The sequence below is a fragment of the Microcebus murinus genome, chromosome 9 (assembly GCF_040939455.1).
Source record: "Microcebus murinus isolate Inina chromosome 9, M.murinus_Inina_mat1.0, whole genome shotgun sequence".
Lineage (NCBI taxonomy): Eukaryota > Metazoa > Chordata > Mammalia > Primates > Cheirogaleidae > Microcebus > Microcebus murinus.
The window spans coordinates 43,532,643-43,548,611 of record NC_134112.1 but is presented as its reverse complement, the minus strand read 5'-3'; the positions used below and the strand labels follow the sequence as shown (position 1 = coordinate 43,548,611).

The window sequence follows — 15,969 nt, the reverse complement described above, 5'->3', positions numbered from 1 at the left end:
TAACTACCCTCTCAAAGTACTGGGAAGATGCTATTATCAGAAATAGAATAATTAAAAGCACTTTGTAAATTATAAAGATTATATAGGTATTAGTTAGTATTATTACTTCTTTTTTTTTTTAAAGCAATTCAGTATGGACTGTATAGAATAATTCAGCGGAAAAGTTTAAGAAAACTTTCATTCTGTGCCCCCAAGTGCCTATGACATCAACTCAAAAAACGGGCAAAGATTTGAATGCCTGCTGTAAAGGTTTATGCTACAAAAGAGAAAACTCTTAGGGTGTACATTTTATACCTCCTTGTGGCTGTTCCTTTTGCATTGTTGGGTGTATACACACATTCCCAGATTCATACATTGTGAGTGTCTCAAGAGTTGTCATCTCTGCACCACTTAGCCCTGTGCACAAGGCCTCTTGACAAACCCCACATGCTCAGCAAACATTTGCTTAATTGGATGGTTTGCTCCACTGAGTCAGAATGATAGCACAAAAAAAATACTCCCAACAGGGTAGACAGTTTTATGATAATATCATTTATGAACTAGAGTTCCATCAGGTATAGAATAGGAAAATTTGTCCAAATCGTTTTCTAAAAAACTTAGTATAGTAAAATCCATATATATAAAAAACAACCATAGAATCAGACATTTGCTGTAGGAGCTGAGAGTAGACATACATGAGAGGTTTACAGACTATTTTAAAATATGAAGGCCGGGCGCTGTGGCTCACGCCTGTAATCCTAGCTCTTGGGAGGCCGAGGCGGGCGGATTGCTCAAGGTCAGGAGTTCAAAACCAGCCTGAGCAAGAGCGAGACCCCGTCTCTACTATAAATAGAAAGAAATTAATTGGCCAACTGATATATATATAGAAAATTAGCCGGGCATGGTGGCGCATGCCTGTAGTCCCAGCTACTCGGGAGGCTAAGGCAGGAGGATTGCTTGAGCCCAGGAGTTTGAGGTTGCTGTGAGCTAGGCTGACGCCACGGCACTCACTCTAGCCTGGACAACAAAGTGAGACTCTGTCTCAAAAAAAAAAAAAATAAATAAAATAAAATAAAATATGAAAACATACCCCCATATAAAACTGTATACCCATTTACATCATCATTTATGTAGTTATGTGGAGATGATAGAACTGGGCATTAAAAAAAAGCAGCAGCAAACACAATAGTATAAATGATGAACTAATAGAAATGTGGCCCCATTCCCTTTTGAAATCCTTCCATACCAACGAGGAACACGACAACAGGAAGGAGGCTTGAGTCCCTGTTACTTGCTACAACATTATTAGCTAGATGCAAAGTACAAATAATGCAAGTTTTAACTCAAAGAATATCAAAATGATTTGCCACTTTATGGATTTTACAACCAAAGCACAAGAATGATAAACCAGCTCACCGTTTAAGCAATGCCCATGACTGCTACCACCTTAGTGGTTGGGGCCCTGTTCAGATCATAAACACATGAACATGTGAACCAAGTAAGATCCTCACAGCCACACAGCGGCTTCTAACGAACACATACTTGCTTATAGCAAAACATTTATTAGATGAGGAACAAAACTGAAACTTGCAGGGAATGGCAATGCCTACCAATCACTCATGGGTACACACATGAACACGGGCAACGCGAACGCTGGCTAGAACCAACCTATTTTCTAGAGACCCTCGATGAAATAGAGTATTGTTGTCTCTCTATAGGGCTCAGCCTTCCTGAAACCACAAGCGCTTCTCTCAGTTGTCCCTACAGCCGCTCCTCTTCCTCACCAGGTGACAGGTAACAGCATGCATAGTGGCAGCTCTTTCACATCTCAAGCAGCCAAGTATCTGCCTTCACAACCTTGGCACCAGCCAGGGAGCTGCTGCCTGTTTCTAGGCCCTGCCCTAGAGCAGAAAGGCGGTTACAAGCCTGACAAAGCAAGAGCCTGAAAACACAGGAGACTGAATTCACTTGTATCTTTAAGAAGCTACCTGTTTCCAGAAAGGAGCCCAAGGGAAGCGAACAAAGCATTGGAAGTAGAAGTCTGAAGTGCTACCTGCATTTAGATAGAGTTCGAAGGAAGCAAACAAAACATGTGAAATGGTGGGAAGTGACATCAAAACTGGCATTCATCAGGAAAGCCTATCATGATACATCCAGCAATGCCTGCAAATCTGGGTCTGGAGCAGGACGCAAAAGCAAGGCCCTGACCAGCATCATCAACCACCGTGACTATTTTAATCTAGTAAAAGTGTAGCACTTCCGTTCTGACTACAAAGTCACAATCGTCCCACGCAGGGCACTGTGGGATCCTTCCATTTGCCATTACACAATGGAGTCAAATTTAAGTGTGTGCCCTACAACTTGTAGCTGCAAACATAACCGGTAATCCCTGAGTCATCTAATCCTCCACCCTGGTTTCCTCATGTCTTCAGGAAGGCCTAGAAGCTGCTGTGAGCGGTTTGAAATGGACTCAATTCCGCATAATTGACACTTGCTTAAAGGGGGAGACACCATCATCCTTACTACCGCTAACATCCCATTGAGACTAAAAGTTAATTAGGCTGTGTTCCATTAAGTCAATTGGAGACATTTGTCTCAGTAACATTATTGTAATTATTCCTCATCAAAATGAATACTGACTCCTACCGTGCACCAATGTCCTGTGTAAACAATAGCAAAAATCCAGCAACTCACACTACATTCTTCACCTTGGTTAAGTAAGTTTATGTCTGTAGAGAACTGAAAACAGGGATTCACAGACATGTTTCTAAAAAAAATACGAAGGCAGGTTTAAAGTATCTTGTTTTAAGTTTCTGAAGGCCTGGAAAAATAAAAGCAAGCTAAAAAGCATGACACATTCACAGCAATATCAATGAAAGTTAAATGGGACGCACCTATTGAAGTTCATCTATTACAGATGGTAGTCCCTAAGAATGGATACCACAAAATGCTTCCCGAATGAGCGCCATGGCACAGCATGTGTGTGCACGCCTATGCACCCTCCACTTCCACCCAGAGCTGTGTCTCCAACCACTCCTCAAAAGGCTCTGATAAGGTCTGAAACATGAAAAAACCTGGGGTATCAGGAAGCCCACTAACAAAACTTCTAGTAACAGAGAACTGAAAGTGATTTCCCTGGCAAATTTTTCCTCAAGATGCAAAATTTATACCAAGTGAATCCTCTTAAACTGGTCTTTTAAAGTATTAGATTTAATAAAGTATGAATATAATTAGAAAAAAAACCCAAATGCACAAAAATCCAGGAGAAAGAATGGTTTGTCAGAAACCTATGTATTAACATTGTATAGATATTGACCTCTAATGACTAAATGTTAGTATCGGGATTAAAACATTTTAAATGATGCTTTAGAAGGAAAACTAAGCTGTGATCATATTTTGTTAATACTCTTCTGCTGGCATCCTCGGTGGCCCAATGATGTGATCATTATGGAGGGGGGAAAGGAGAGAAGGGCAGGAGGGACTGGGCCAGGGAAAGTGTGCCCTAGAAACGTAGACAACTCCTACAGCATTTAACCTGTGGGAAGCAAGTGCCCAAGTGCACTTAGAACAGTGGCTCCCCAAGCTGACTACACATTAGATTTAACAGGGGTCCTCAAACTTTTTAAACAGGGGGCCAGTTCACTGTCCCTCAGACTGTTGGAGGGCCGAACTATAGTTTTTTAAAAAAACCATGCACAAATTCCTATGCACACTGCACATATCTTATTTTGAAGTAAAAAAACAAACGGGCAAAAACACCCGCACGTGGCCCACGGGCCGTAGTTTGAGGATGCCTACGTTAGAACTTCCTAAGAAGTGTTAAATAGTCTCCAATTGCCCATGTTCCCCACCACCCCACCCTCCATCAAATCAAATCTCTAGAGTCGGGACCCTGGCAATAATAGTTCTTAAAGCTCCCCAGGTGATTCCAATATGAAGCCAAGTGTAAGACCCAGGACTTGGACTATAAAAACCTCAGATGAAATGATTGTGATACTGAAGATGGCATCTGCCCATTTCTCAGGGGAAAACAAAATATTGGTAAATAAGAGTAGAGCCAGTCATAAGCCAAAAAAGTTCCAATTTTGCCCCTCCTGTCCTAAGTGACCTTGAGGAATTAACTCGATTTCCTGGGGACTCAACATGGACTCCTTTTAAACACAAAGGGGTTCTACACAATCCTTTAAGAGCCCATTTAATGCTATGGCTTTGACCTAGTAATAAAGAAATAATTCTACATGGGGACAGTTTTGCCAAAGTTAGAAAGTTTGCAGTAAATCAGATTTCAGAGCTCAAATGAAAGCTAGTATCCTTTCATACACAATTTGATCCCGGTTTTACTTATTGACTCTTTTTAGCTTTTTAAGAGCTAGACCCACCAGTAAAAACTGAGTGAATTCCGCATATGTCAGGTGTCTTTTTCTTTCTTTTCCAAAATGTAGTTGAACAAATTCTGAATCCCAGTTAAATGGAATATGTTGGTGAATTGTGGTCTGTCCAAAAACTTGCTTAACATCCTCTGAAAAGAGAAAGGAAAGGTCGATTAAAACAAAACAAGTCAGGTTTTTCATTATAAATTCTGTTATTAAATGGATACTGCCATTTCTTCTTATGAAAAAGTAACTCAATTTTAAACATCCACACAGATTATAAAACTATGGCAGAAATAAATGTTGCAATCCTCATGGAATCTGTCAAGAAATCAAAGTTAAGATTCCCACCAAACAAAGGGGGAAAAAATCAAGAACTGTCTCTCTCGCTCTCTCTCTCACGCATACACATACAGCCTAAGGCTGTAGGAAACCAAAGTAATAAACTAAAAGTACTATCATCTGTTTGTTTCAATACATATTGACTATTTTCTATTATCTTATTTGTTTCCATATATCTTGACTATTTTCTAGGTACAACGAATAGAATTCAATCTTAGTGGCAGTAAACACATACATGAACACATAATATACAAGTCCTAAATACAGTCTTTATCAAGTTATTTAAAAGTTATTGGAAGATTTAGAAATCAGTCAGGAAAAACTTGAAGCACATATTCCACAGACCTAACACTCTACTTGAGCTTTAAAAAGTCCAGCAATTTATCAAGGTGCACTTGAAGACAAAGAAAATGGGAAGAGAAGCCAGTAGCCCAATTCTTTAACTCTCCATTGCTCTTTTCCTCTTGACATAAATTCTCAAATTGTCCAAATAATCCCATTGCAACGTGGGCTACCAAATGTGCTAATATTGATTCATCACCTATTTTCAGCCTCTACTACAAAACTGTAAGAGGACTGACAGGAAAAAAAAGACTATGAAAAACCTTACTTTTCTAAAGCTTCATTTATTAGTCCCTTCCCAACAGAAGTGTATGTTTGGAAGATGGAAGAGACACAAATTATTTATATTAATAAATTTTTTCCTGGCTTTCACATCTTTAAATACATCTACCAAACTGGCACATTTTTATGAGCAAACTGTCAACCTGATACCTTCTTTTTTTTTTTTTTTTTTTTTGCTTTTGCTTCTATTTTTTTTAAAAAAGGAAAAAGAATAAAGTTCTTTGGTCCCATAAAGGGTGCCAAAACCTTTGGCACAGGTTCTGCTGTTTCCCCCCAAATTTCCTACTTCCATCTCTATTATACCCACAAAGTTTTTATTCCATGCTTTTAAAGTTTCCAGAAATTTTTAAAGTCATGCCATGAAGAAACAGTAATGCCACCATTAGCATAAGGTGTATTTGCAGAGAAGGCAGTAAAAATCACAATTATGTAGTGCATAAATTTTATAAAAGGTGGCAGAAAACCTCAGGTTGGCACTGATGAGGACAATAAAATAAAAGTTTTAAAGTGCAACCCTCAGTTTCTCTGAATTTATTGTGCTCTCCACTTTTAGGGAAAAAAATAGAGGCAATACTTAAAAAAAAAAAATGAAGTGAATCCAGAATTAGGATTTAAAAAAAAAGACTCCCAGAGGCTCTGACCAGGAGTCAATAAAATGAATTAATTAGATGGAAGGAGAGAGACTCTTTTCTGAGTCTGTGAGAAGAAATGACTGAACTTAATTTCAAATGACTTAGGTTCAAATTCTACCAATAACAGCAGCTAAAATTTCTCGGGCACTCACCATGCACCAGGTATTGTTCTAATGGCTATATATATAAGTCCCTTAATATCTCAAAGTGTGACTTTCTTCAATGGCAAAATATATTAACTGAAATAATCTGTAGCTCCTTTCCAGTTCTATACCTCTGCATGAAGCAGGCCCAACAGAGATTCAGTGAAGACTTCTACAATCTTCTAAATAAATCACCTAATGAGAAATAATGTTCAAATGATAAAGATGTGATTAAAAATAAAGCAAACAACTTTTTACAGTACAAATAAAATTTTACTCTAAAATAAAATTTTAGAAAAAAAATATATAACCAAAAATGGCTTTCTGGGCCAGGCACGGTGGCTTACGCCTGTAAACCCAGCACTTTGGTAGGTGGAATCGGGAGGATCTCTTGAGGCCAGAAGTTCATGACCAGCCTGAGCAACACAGCAAGACCCCTCTCTACAAAAAAAAGGCACGTACCTTTAGGCCTAGCTACTTGGCAGGATCACTTGAGCCCAGGAGTCTGCAGTGATCAGATCACTGCACTCCAGCCTGAGAGACAGAGTGAGACTCTGTCTCTAAAAAATTAAAAAAAAAAAAAAAATGGCTTTCTGGTTTACCCTCGGTTAACTTGAAAATTCCTTTTGCCAAGCACTCTGGTGGAATAAAGTTCTAATGTAATAATCGTAAGACAGCTGTCAAGAACAAGTCCTTCCTCTTCTTGACCTCTCCCTTTCAAAGTCCCATAGAAAGTAATAGAAGGTATTAGCCACATAGTTGGTATATATAGCTAAAGTACCCATTATTCATTTTTATATTTATATGGTCTGAAATTATAAATATATAAAAATAAGTTTAAGCTCTTCAAAAATTACTGAATGAATTTTCAATGGGTCTCACTCTAACCAACAACCTTATTTTTCCTATAATTGAAGTAACTACCGTTTATTGTTTATTAGAGCTCACATTTGAATCCAAAACTTTGTACTTTGTATAGAGCTTTTTATAATAGTCCACAGTTTGTCTCTCTTATGCAAATGCCTGCCTGAAGTACTAAACTCTAGTCACTTTGTAGTATAGAGCTATATATATTATCATTTAGATATCTCAACTCTAAAATCTGACAATCCTATAGACATGCATTAATGATAGTGATTTGTTTTTAAAAAGATTTCTACATATAGTGTGTATATGTATGTGCATGTATAGATGTGTTTGTACACACTTACTGTTTATCTTTTATTTCCAAATATATTATTAGCCCTTTGAGGGCAAAGGCCCTAATTTTCACATCTGAGTCTTCCACTGGGGCTGGCACTATGGGTAGGCATAGAGCTCCTCTTCACAAAGTAGTGGCTGAATTTACTTGAACCAGAAAAGGTTTATAATAGATAGAACAACAGATTAAGGATAGTGGTATTAACCCTTTGAGGCACTATGGTTTCCCTTACTGAGAAACTATTTCAGCAATCATTTCCTGACACCAGCAAAGTGTTTACCATCAGACTTATTCATTAAAATCCTCTGCCCCACTCCTAGACTAAGTCTTTTAAGAGGCTGAAAAGTTTGCATTTTAACTAGCACCCCAGGTTTTTCTGATGCAAAGGTCCAGGATCTCATTTTGGAAAAAATCATCTTAAAGAATATGAAAGGGTTAGATTCACTTCACTCCTTACTAATTTTTAACTTCCTATTGAAGCAGACTGAAATATAAAAGGAAAGAGGTAGGGAAAACTCTCCAGACCAGGCAGTGTAACGCAGGAATGTGTAAACACAGGTCAGGTGTAGACCTAGAAGGACATTCAAGGCTGCCATGTTGCACAACACCAGTGGATGGGATTCACTTCGTGGTCCACGTGACTGGTGCCTCCCAGAGTTGGGGAGTGTACAAACCACATGACCCTGAGATGCAGCTCCATTATCAGCTTCTTGGCTGTTCTAACACCTGGCTTGGCTGTTGTAGGAAAGCCAGTCCTTAGCTAGCTAGCTAGCTATCACACTCCCAAGGAGCATAGCTTAGAGCACTATACTAGGTCTCCTGGGAAGGAGGTATGCTAATACACTGTATTAACACTACACTGCAGGGGGTCCTCCTGGCCAGGAAGGGCTTGAGGGGAGAGGCACTCACAGAGGTGGGACACAAAGGCTTCTTTCGAGGACATAAAACTTGATCTGGGCCCAGAAGGCTGTAGAGGATTTACTCAGATGGTCCTTTGAGGGAGTCTTTCAGTGGAGAGCAACAGCATGAAAAAAGGTCCGTTTCTTTTAAAGCAAATCAAAGGTCAGTGCCTTGGACCAAAGCCACCTGAGATCACTGAGACATGACAGATCCTGCTCCAGGGAGCCACAGACATCGGCATCACCTGCCAGCTGCAAATATTATTTTTTTTAAGCCCCCAGGACTTGATGTTACATTTATAGTGAAGAAAAGTTTGCTATAAAAAGAACAGTTGGCCATGGAACTCTACAGGAAAAAAAAAAAAAAGGCCTGGAATTGTCTACCACTTGGTACAATTTCTAAAAAATTTATTTTTTACTCTCCTGACCTACCTAACAGGATTATGTATGCAAACATTGTAAGATTGCCAAGCCATTCTAATTGGACAAACCAAATGATATGCGAAAGATGAGATGAAACCTACCAATATTTCTACTCATTTTCACAGCTAATAAACTCTTTAAAAACAAATTATTAAATCTTGCCACTCTGGAAAACTTGCATATTTTCTCCAAAAATATTTTATAGGCTCATAAGTTTCTGAACATTTCATTCTGCTCCAATAAATCATACTTGGGCATTCATTTTCTGAAATACTTGGTCTCTACATTTTCCTGCAGGCTTGTGAATTGAAACATCTATAAACCAATAATCACAATGGGTTGCTCACATTTCCTCCTTACTTTGGAAGACATTACCATCTCAGCTTCATATTCTTTCCTCCTTTTAGGAGGCACAAACAGATTTCTCATTTAACATTTGATTGTTTAAGATTCCTCCAATATGAGGTAAGAGTATTCCTCTCATTTGATAGCTAGGAATTAGAAATGGAAAACCAAAGCAATTTTTCAAGTCCAATTGTGTTCTATACTCTGGCTCCCATGGGCAATCCCATGAGCTTTACCATGAAAGACTCCAGGAGGCAAACTTAAGATTGCCCTCTTGCTAAACTCCTACCATTCCCTGACCTTTCCAAAACTAACTTGCAGTCCTGGAGCGCAAAGAGGAAACCCAAAAGTTTCAGCTTTTTTGGTTGCTTATTTGGTTCAGAGTAACTCATAACTCACGGGCTGAGAGCTTTAAAATAAGCAACACTTGGCAGACCAATCACTAACTTTAAAAGAATTAGAAGGTTTCTTCTGGTCTAAAACACAAGACCTTAAAATCTTACCCCCAGGTAGAAGTCATATTGGCAAAAGGCAAAACTGAATTACCACTAAAATGTTAATATAGCAGTAGGTATATATTTTGGAAATATAAAGTCATATTTTACTTAGTTCAGCCACTCCTCCTGAAAGTTAATTAGAATGCTTATCTTTTAAAGTATAATCGTTGTTATTTCAGTCTGTGCCAAACAAGCTATGTTTGGAAGGCCTATAGTTCCCATAATATCGCCAAGTAACAGTGGTATTATTTAAAGTAGGACTTCACCAAATAAGCTCACAAAACCTTCGAGTTTATTTGTGGGACTGTGCTTTCTACATAAATGTTTCCAACTTAAGAGTCTACTACATTTTTTATAATGTAAAAAGACAATTACAAAGTGGCAGTGGTTCTTTCCTAAAGATAACCTCAAAAGGTCAACTAATTTCCCCAATTTATACATTTCCCAGGCTACAGAGTATGACTGCAGTGGAAAGAGTTGGGACTTTTAAAAGTCAGACCACAAATGTTACAATCTTATATATAGACAGTCCAAAGAAATCCACTAAAAAACTATTATAGCTAAAAATTAAGTCCAGCAAGGTTGGAAGATATAAAACCAATATACAAAAATTAATTGTACTCCTATACATTTGAAATAAGCAACCCAAAAATGAAGTTTCTTAAGAAAACAGTTGTTTACAATAGCCTCAAAAAGAATAAAATACTCAGGAATAAATTTAACAAAAGATGGTAAAACTTATACTCTAAAAACAATAGAACGTAATTGAAAGAAATTAAGGAAGACCTAAATAAATGAAAAAACATTTATTTATGAACATAGATTAAAAAACTTAATATTGTTAAACATGGCAATACTCTCTAAAGTCAATGTTAAAATGGTGATACTCCTCCAAATTATCTACAGATTCAATGGAATCCCTATCAAAATCCTACCTGGCTTCTTTGAAGAAATTGACAAACTGATCCTAAAATCCATATGAAAATTCAAGAGATCCAGAAGAGCCAAAACAATCTTAAAAAAGAAGGACAAATGGGGAACCTGTAACCTTGGGGCCACATGTGGCCTTCTGGATCCTTGAGTGCAGCCCTTGACTGAATCCAAATTTTATAGAACAAATCTTTTTATTAAAAGGAGTGCAGCAGAGAAAGATGTAACTTTTCTTGCCCCTCTTACACCTTAAAAAAGAACAACCTCTAAATCAGAAGGCCACAGGTTCCCAAGCCCTGGATGGGACAGAATTGAGAATCAAAAAGTAAACCCCCTTAGACACCAATGAAGGAATTGGCGGGGAAGAGATAAGTAAACTCTTACATTTGTGATCAATTGATTTTCAATAAAGGTGGTGACAAGAGAATTCAACAGGAAAAGACTAGTCTTTTCAACAAATGGTGCTGGGACAACTCGATATCCACATGCAAAAGAATGAAATTGGGCCCCTGTCTCATATCATATACAAAATTACTAATATCTGAAAATGGACCAAAGACCTAAATGTAAGAGCTAAAACTCCAAATAGTTTTAGAAGAAAATACAGGCATATTTTCAAGAAAATTTTAGAAGAAAATATAGGCATAATCTTTGTGACCATGGGTTAAGCAATGGTTTATTAGATATGACACAAAAAACACAAATACAAAAAGAATTGATAAACTGTACTTCATCACAATTTAAAACTTTGTATTCCAAAGGACACCACCAAGAAAGTGAAAAAAACAGCCTAAAGACTGGGAGAAAAATTTTACAAATCACATATTTGATAAGGAACTCTAAAATATACAAAGAACTCTCACAATTCAATAAGATAAATAATCCAATTCAAAAATGGGCAAAGAGTTTCCATATACATTTCTTCAAAAATGGCACACAAATGGTCAATAAGCACATGGAAGATGTTCTACATTATTAGCCATCGGGGAAATGAAAATCAAAACCACAATAAGATAATGCTTCACCCCACCAGCATGGCTACAATCAAAATAATGATTTGTGTTGATAATGACAAGTACTGACAAGTGAGAGATAATGACAAGTCTCAATGAGGATATGAAGAAACTGCAACCCTCATACACTGATGGTAGGAATATAAAATGGTGCTGCCACTTTGGAAAATAGTCTGGCAGTTTCCCAAAAAAGTTAAACAAAGAGTTAATCATATGACCCAGCAGTTCCACTCTCACTCAGTACATATTCAAGGCAAATGGAAATGTGTACACACAAAAATATGGACTTGAATGTTCAGAGCAATATTAATCATAATAGCCAAAAACCAGAAAAAACCCACATGCCCATTAACTGATGATCTACCCATACAATGTAATATTATTCATCAACAAAAAGGAATAAAGTACATGCAAAAATGTGGATGAACCTTGTAAATATTATGCTAAATAAAAGAAGCCAGTCACAAAAGACCACATACTGTATGATCCCATTTATGTGAAATGCCCAGAACAGGCAATCTAGACAGACAAAGCAGATTAATGGTTACTGGGGCATGGGGGACTGAAGAAAATGGGGAAGGGAGTATTATTAAGGTGTGGGTTTCTTGTTGGGCTATTGAAAATGTTCTAAAATTGAAAGTGGTGATAGTGGTGAAAATCCACGAATATGCTAAAAACCACTGAATTATATACTTTAAATGGATAAATGGGTGAATAATATCTCAATAGAGCTGTTTTTTAAAAAACCTGGGAGCATGAGAGATCTGCCTTTTGTTAATGAGTAACATTGGGCAAATTACATTGGGCAATTTTCTCAATCTTTAAAATGGGAATAAAATATCTATCTTAGAGAGTTGTTCTAGAGCTAAGCATGCCTAGTACAATGTTGTAAATATAGAAGGTGACCATTAAAATGCTAAAAATCCAAAATCTAATCTCTTAATTATAATGAAAATTATTATCTGGGCACCAAATATTTATAAATGATACAAAAAAAATCAGGCACAGTATGATTTGCAAATATCATATTGATACATTTCTCAAAAAGCAGTAATTTTCCTCAAATATTTAAAATCCATCTTTCTCTGAGCTCATATATAAAAATTTTGAATGAAAAGTGATCAAAAACTAAATAATTTCCTATTATGTTTCTTTAAGTATAAAATTAAGATTCATAACCTCCACTTTTACTTTGAAGATCTTTCTGATACTAGAAATATTTAATTGGCAAATTACTTGCACATGCCATTAAGTGGTTAGGCTGAATTTGTTTTTACAGATTCTATGGGCTCTCATTCCTTAACCTCTACCACACTATAATCTGAAATCATCAAGGTCTTCACTTATGCAAATTTTAACTTTCTACATTTTGTTTCCATACAGAATAACTAAATTAATGCACTTTAATTTCTAAAAGATTCACTTTTTGAAGCGGCAAATCAACGAAAAGGAGTTTCTCATTAAAATAAAAAAGATTCATCAAGCTATATTATTTCAAACGCTAAGCCATAATCTCTCTCTCACTGATCCTAAAAATTCCATTAATACAATAAACACAAAAGGGATGTTTGTGTTAAACAGGAAAGTAACCCCTCTGGAGGCAAAGAGAGGGCTGCTGGAACAGCCCAGCACTCTATGTCTGAACCGCTTCAGGCTTTCTCTAATGCGTGCTAAATCCTCAAAGAAAAGTTGTGGTTTTGCTCTAAGGGAAGTAATATTCCACCCTGCTGATATGGTTAACAACAGCTTATGCGGCCATCCTCTTTTAAGCAGGGAGTAAGAGACAAATTGTTGAATTCGTAAGTTAAATAACATAATGGAGTAAGTGGATGCAGGCCCATCTCTACTGCCATATGCTCCAATATCAAGGTTGCCATTTCAGACCCTTTTGACAAGTGCCTTTTTATATTAATCACAGTTAAGGGTCTGAAGAGGAAAGAAGTATTCTGGCTACAATTCAGACTCGCTCAAGGAACTTCTAGGGGGAAAATGGTTGCCATTAAAACAGAGTGAGTAGAGCGTAAGTACTTCACATTAAAATTGAGTTCTCTGTAAGCCCCTGAAAACTTTTTTTAATTATTATTCTGAACATGTAGGTACAGTGGCGATAAGTATCTTTCAAAAAATGAGCACACACAGTCCAGCTGAGTCAAATATTACACTGAAGTCATAGATGGCATCGGCGTATGTGAAAAAATAAAGGCTGATTTAAAGCTCTTCCAGTTCTGTACTGAGAGAGAGGGATGGAACTGCCCTGATTTAAGGTCATGTGGCATCCTGGAACGAACACTGTCCTTTTAGTGCCAGAAGACAAAGTTGTGGTTCCTACGAAAATAGTCACCTTCCCCCCCTGGGCCTGTTTCCTCATCCATGAAAGAAAGCCATAAACCACACCAGCCATTGTTCAACTGAAGTATGAACTATGTTCCCTTGGAGAGTTTGTTTAAAACACATTCCCAAGTCCCACGCCCCAAAATTCTGAATCAGTAGATGAGATGGAGCCAGGGAGTCCACAGTTGTAACCAACATCCCCCTGCTATCACAATGAGAAGCCATGGTCTGCTTCATTGATAAGAATCCTTCCTGTTCTAAAACCTGAGGGATCTATAAATCCTCAAGATGAATGCACTATTTAAGCCATCACAGTGAATGTTGGCTAGCAACAAAAATGTCTCAAGTCCGGCAGATATTTAGCATGAGATACTAATCAGCTATCGCACACGTTAACTAAATCAACAGCAGAGGTGCCAACCGAGATGTTTTCAATTTATTTGCTAAAAAAAAAAAAGTATTTTCAATTGGGTAGCATAAATCATTAGGAGCCTTTCATAGTATAAAAAGTAGGTCAATTAAAATGGTGTTTGGAGGCATATAGCAGACTGTGGTCTCTCTCCACATGTGTAAACTTGCTTTAATCATCTGCTTTGTGTTAATTATTGTTAACTTTCATCAGCACTAGACAAGAACACAACCAAAAAACTCCAACGCTTTGAAATTCTTAAAACATTACAAAGAATCCCAATTCATTCTCTAAATGCAAGTATAATATCTATACTATTTTAAAGAAACAATTTCCTAAGCTCGTTTCCTGAGACGGATGCTATCAAAAATAATTTTCTTGCAAAAGCATTAACATACATTTAACCCTTCTTAAATGCTTCAAGAGCAGATGTACTACAAATGTACACCCACAGTGATCCCATATTAGTATAAAACTGTTTTATTTCAATTAAAATGTCTAAGTATCCACCCCCAACATATACCTAAACTGTAATTTTCTCTGAGAACTTCCAATATGTTCTTGATTTTGTTTCCTTTATCAACCTATCAGAGCAAAAACTGCCTTGCAACTGTTGGAAGAAATCAGTCATTAAGCAGCAAGATTACAGCAAATTTTCCAATTTAGAAAAACTGTATTTTTATCTCCCTCTTATACTGAAAGAATAATGGTATAATTTTACTATTTTTAAATGAGTAGCACAGTTTAAAATAGTCAAATTTTCCCAGGGCTGCAAGTTTTAGGATTTTCTGTTAGCTTTCGGTTCTCTAGACCTTCTTTCCTGTTCACCAGTTCCCTTTGCCCTTCACCGTGCCCACACAACACACACCCATGCACGACAGGCCTGTGCACACACAGGGGCAGCAGCCCCCAGCCAGCCTCTCCACACCCTGGAAGTCTTCTGAAGAACAGTTAACCTTCAGGCAGTAGTTAACTAAGGAGTGGCTTCACATGGTTATTGTGATTTACTCTCCAATTGACATTCTTCCACCCTCTCAACAGGCCTGTTTTTTTTTTCCCCTCCCTATTTTTAAAATGGAGTGATGAAGTAGCAAAAAGTACAATATTTTAGCCATTTGAGCATGGACAATTCTCAAATTATCCCACCAACTGGAAGTGCTCTCTGATACTACTATCTTTCAAAATTGAAGCCATTATGGTCAATCGTGCAAATCCGTATTTAGCTTTTCGTAAATAGTGGATTTTTGACCCAATGAACTGGAACAGCTTCTGAACAGTCTCTAGGATCTCTGAAAAGACACTCAATATAGACAGGCATGCCATAATTCTTATCAATGTTGAGGTAACTTACTTTCAAAACTCATATACTGTTCTTATTTGGAATTCATATTCTCTATTAGAATGTGAGTGTAAATAACAAAATATACTGGGGTCCTCCTTATAAAATAAAATAAAATCTACTGTAGGGCAATAAATTTCTCTCACTGAAATAACACATTATTTTTGTGAAAAACCAAAATCCCAATCAATCTTAACAAAAACTTTCCCCAAATAATGCTCTTTCCTATTCTTACCCATTTTTCTTCTCAGCTATCTTTTTGAATATTTTATTTTCCAAGTGTCTTTACAAAGACAATGAACAACCTTCCTTTCCAGGGAGCTAAAGTTTGCCTTCTTCTAGTTGAATATTGCCATTTCTATAGTTCTTTATATTTAATATTAAATTTGGATCACTCTTCAATACTTCTCATTTCCATTCGTTTAACTCTCATCACTTTCTGCAACCCGAATCAAAGTGACTGAAATAGGTGTTTCCACGTATTTTCTCATG

At 37.1% G+C, this 15,969-nt stretch overlaps 1 protein-coding gene across 3 annotated transcripts in view; it reads right to left on the bottom strand.

Annotated features, from left to right (window-relative positions):
* SLC25A13 (solute carrier family 25 member 13) overlaps positions 1-15,969 on the bottom strand; it is a 166,112-nt gene that overhangs the window by 77,561 nt on the left and 72,582 nt on the right. For all 3 annotated transcript variants that reach the window (XM_012757119.2, XM_012757122.2, XM_076006430.1), the window contains one exon: positions 4,359-4,498. In XM_012757119.2, the coding sequence (XP_012612573.1) occupies positions 4,359-4,498 (140 nt within the window). The remainder of the gene's footprint in view (positions 1-4,358; positions 4,499-15,969) is intronic.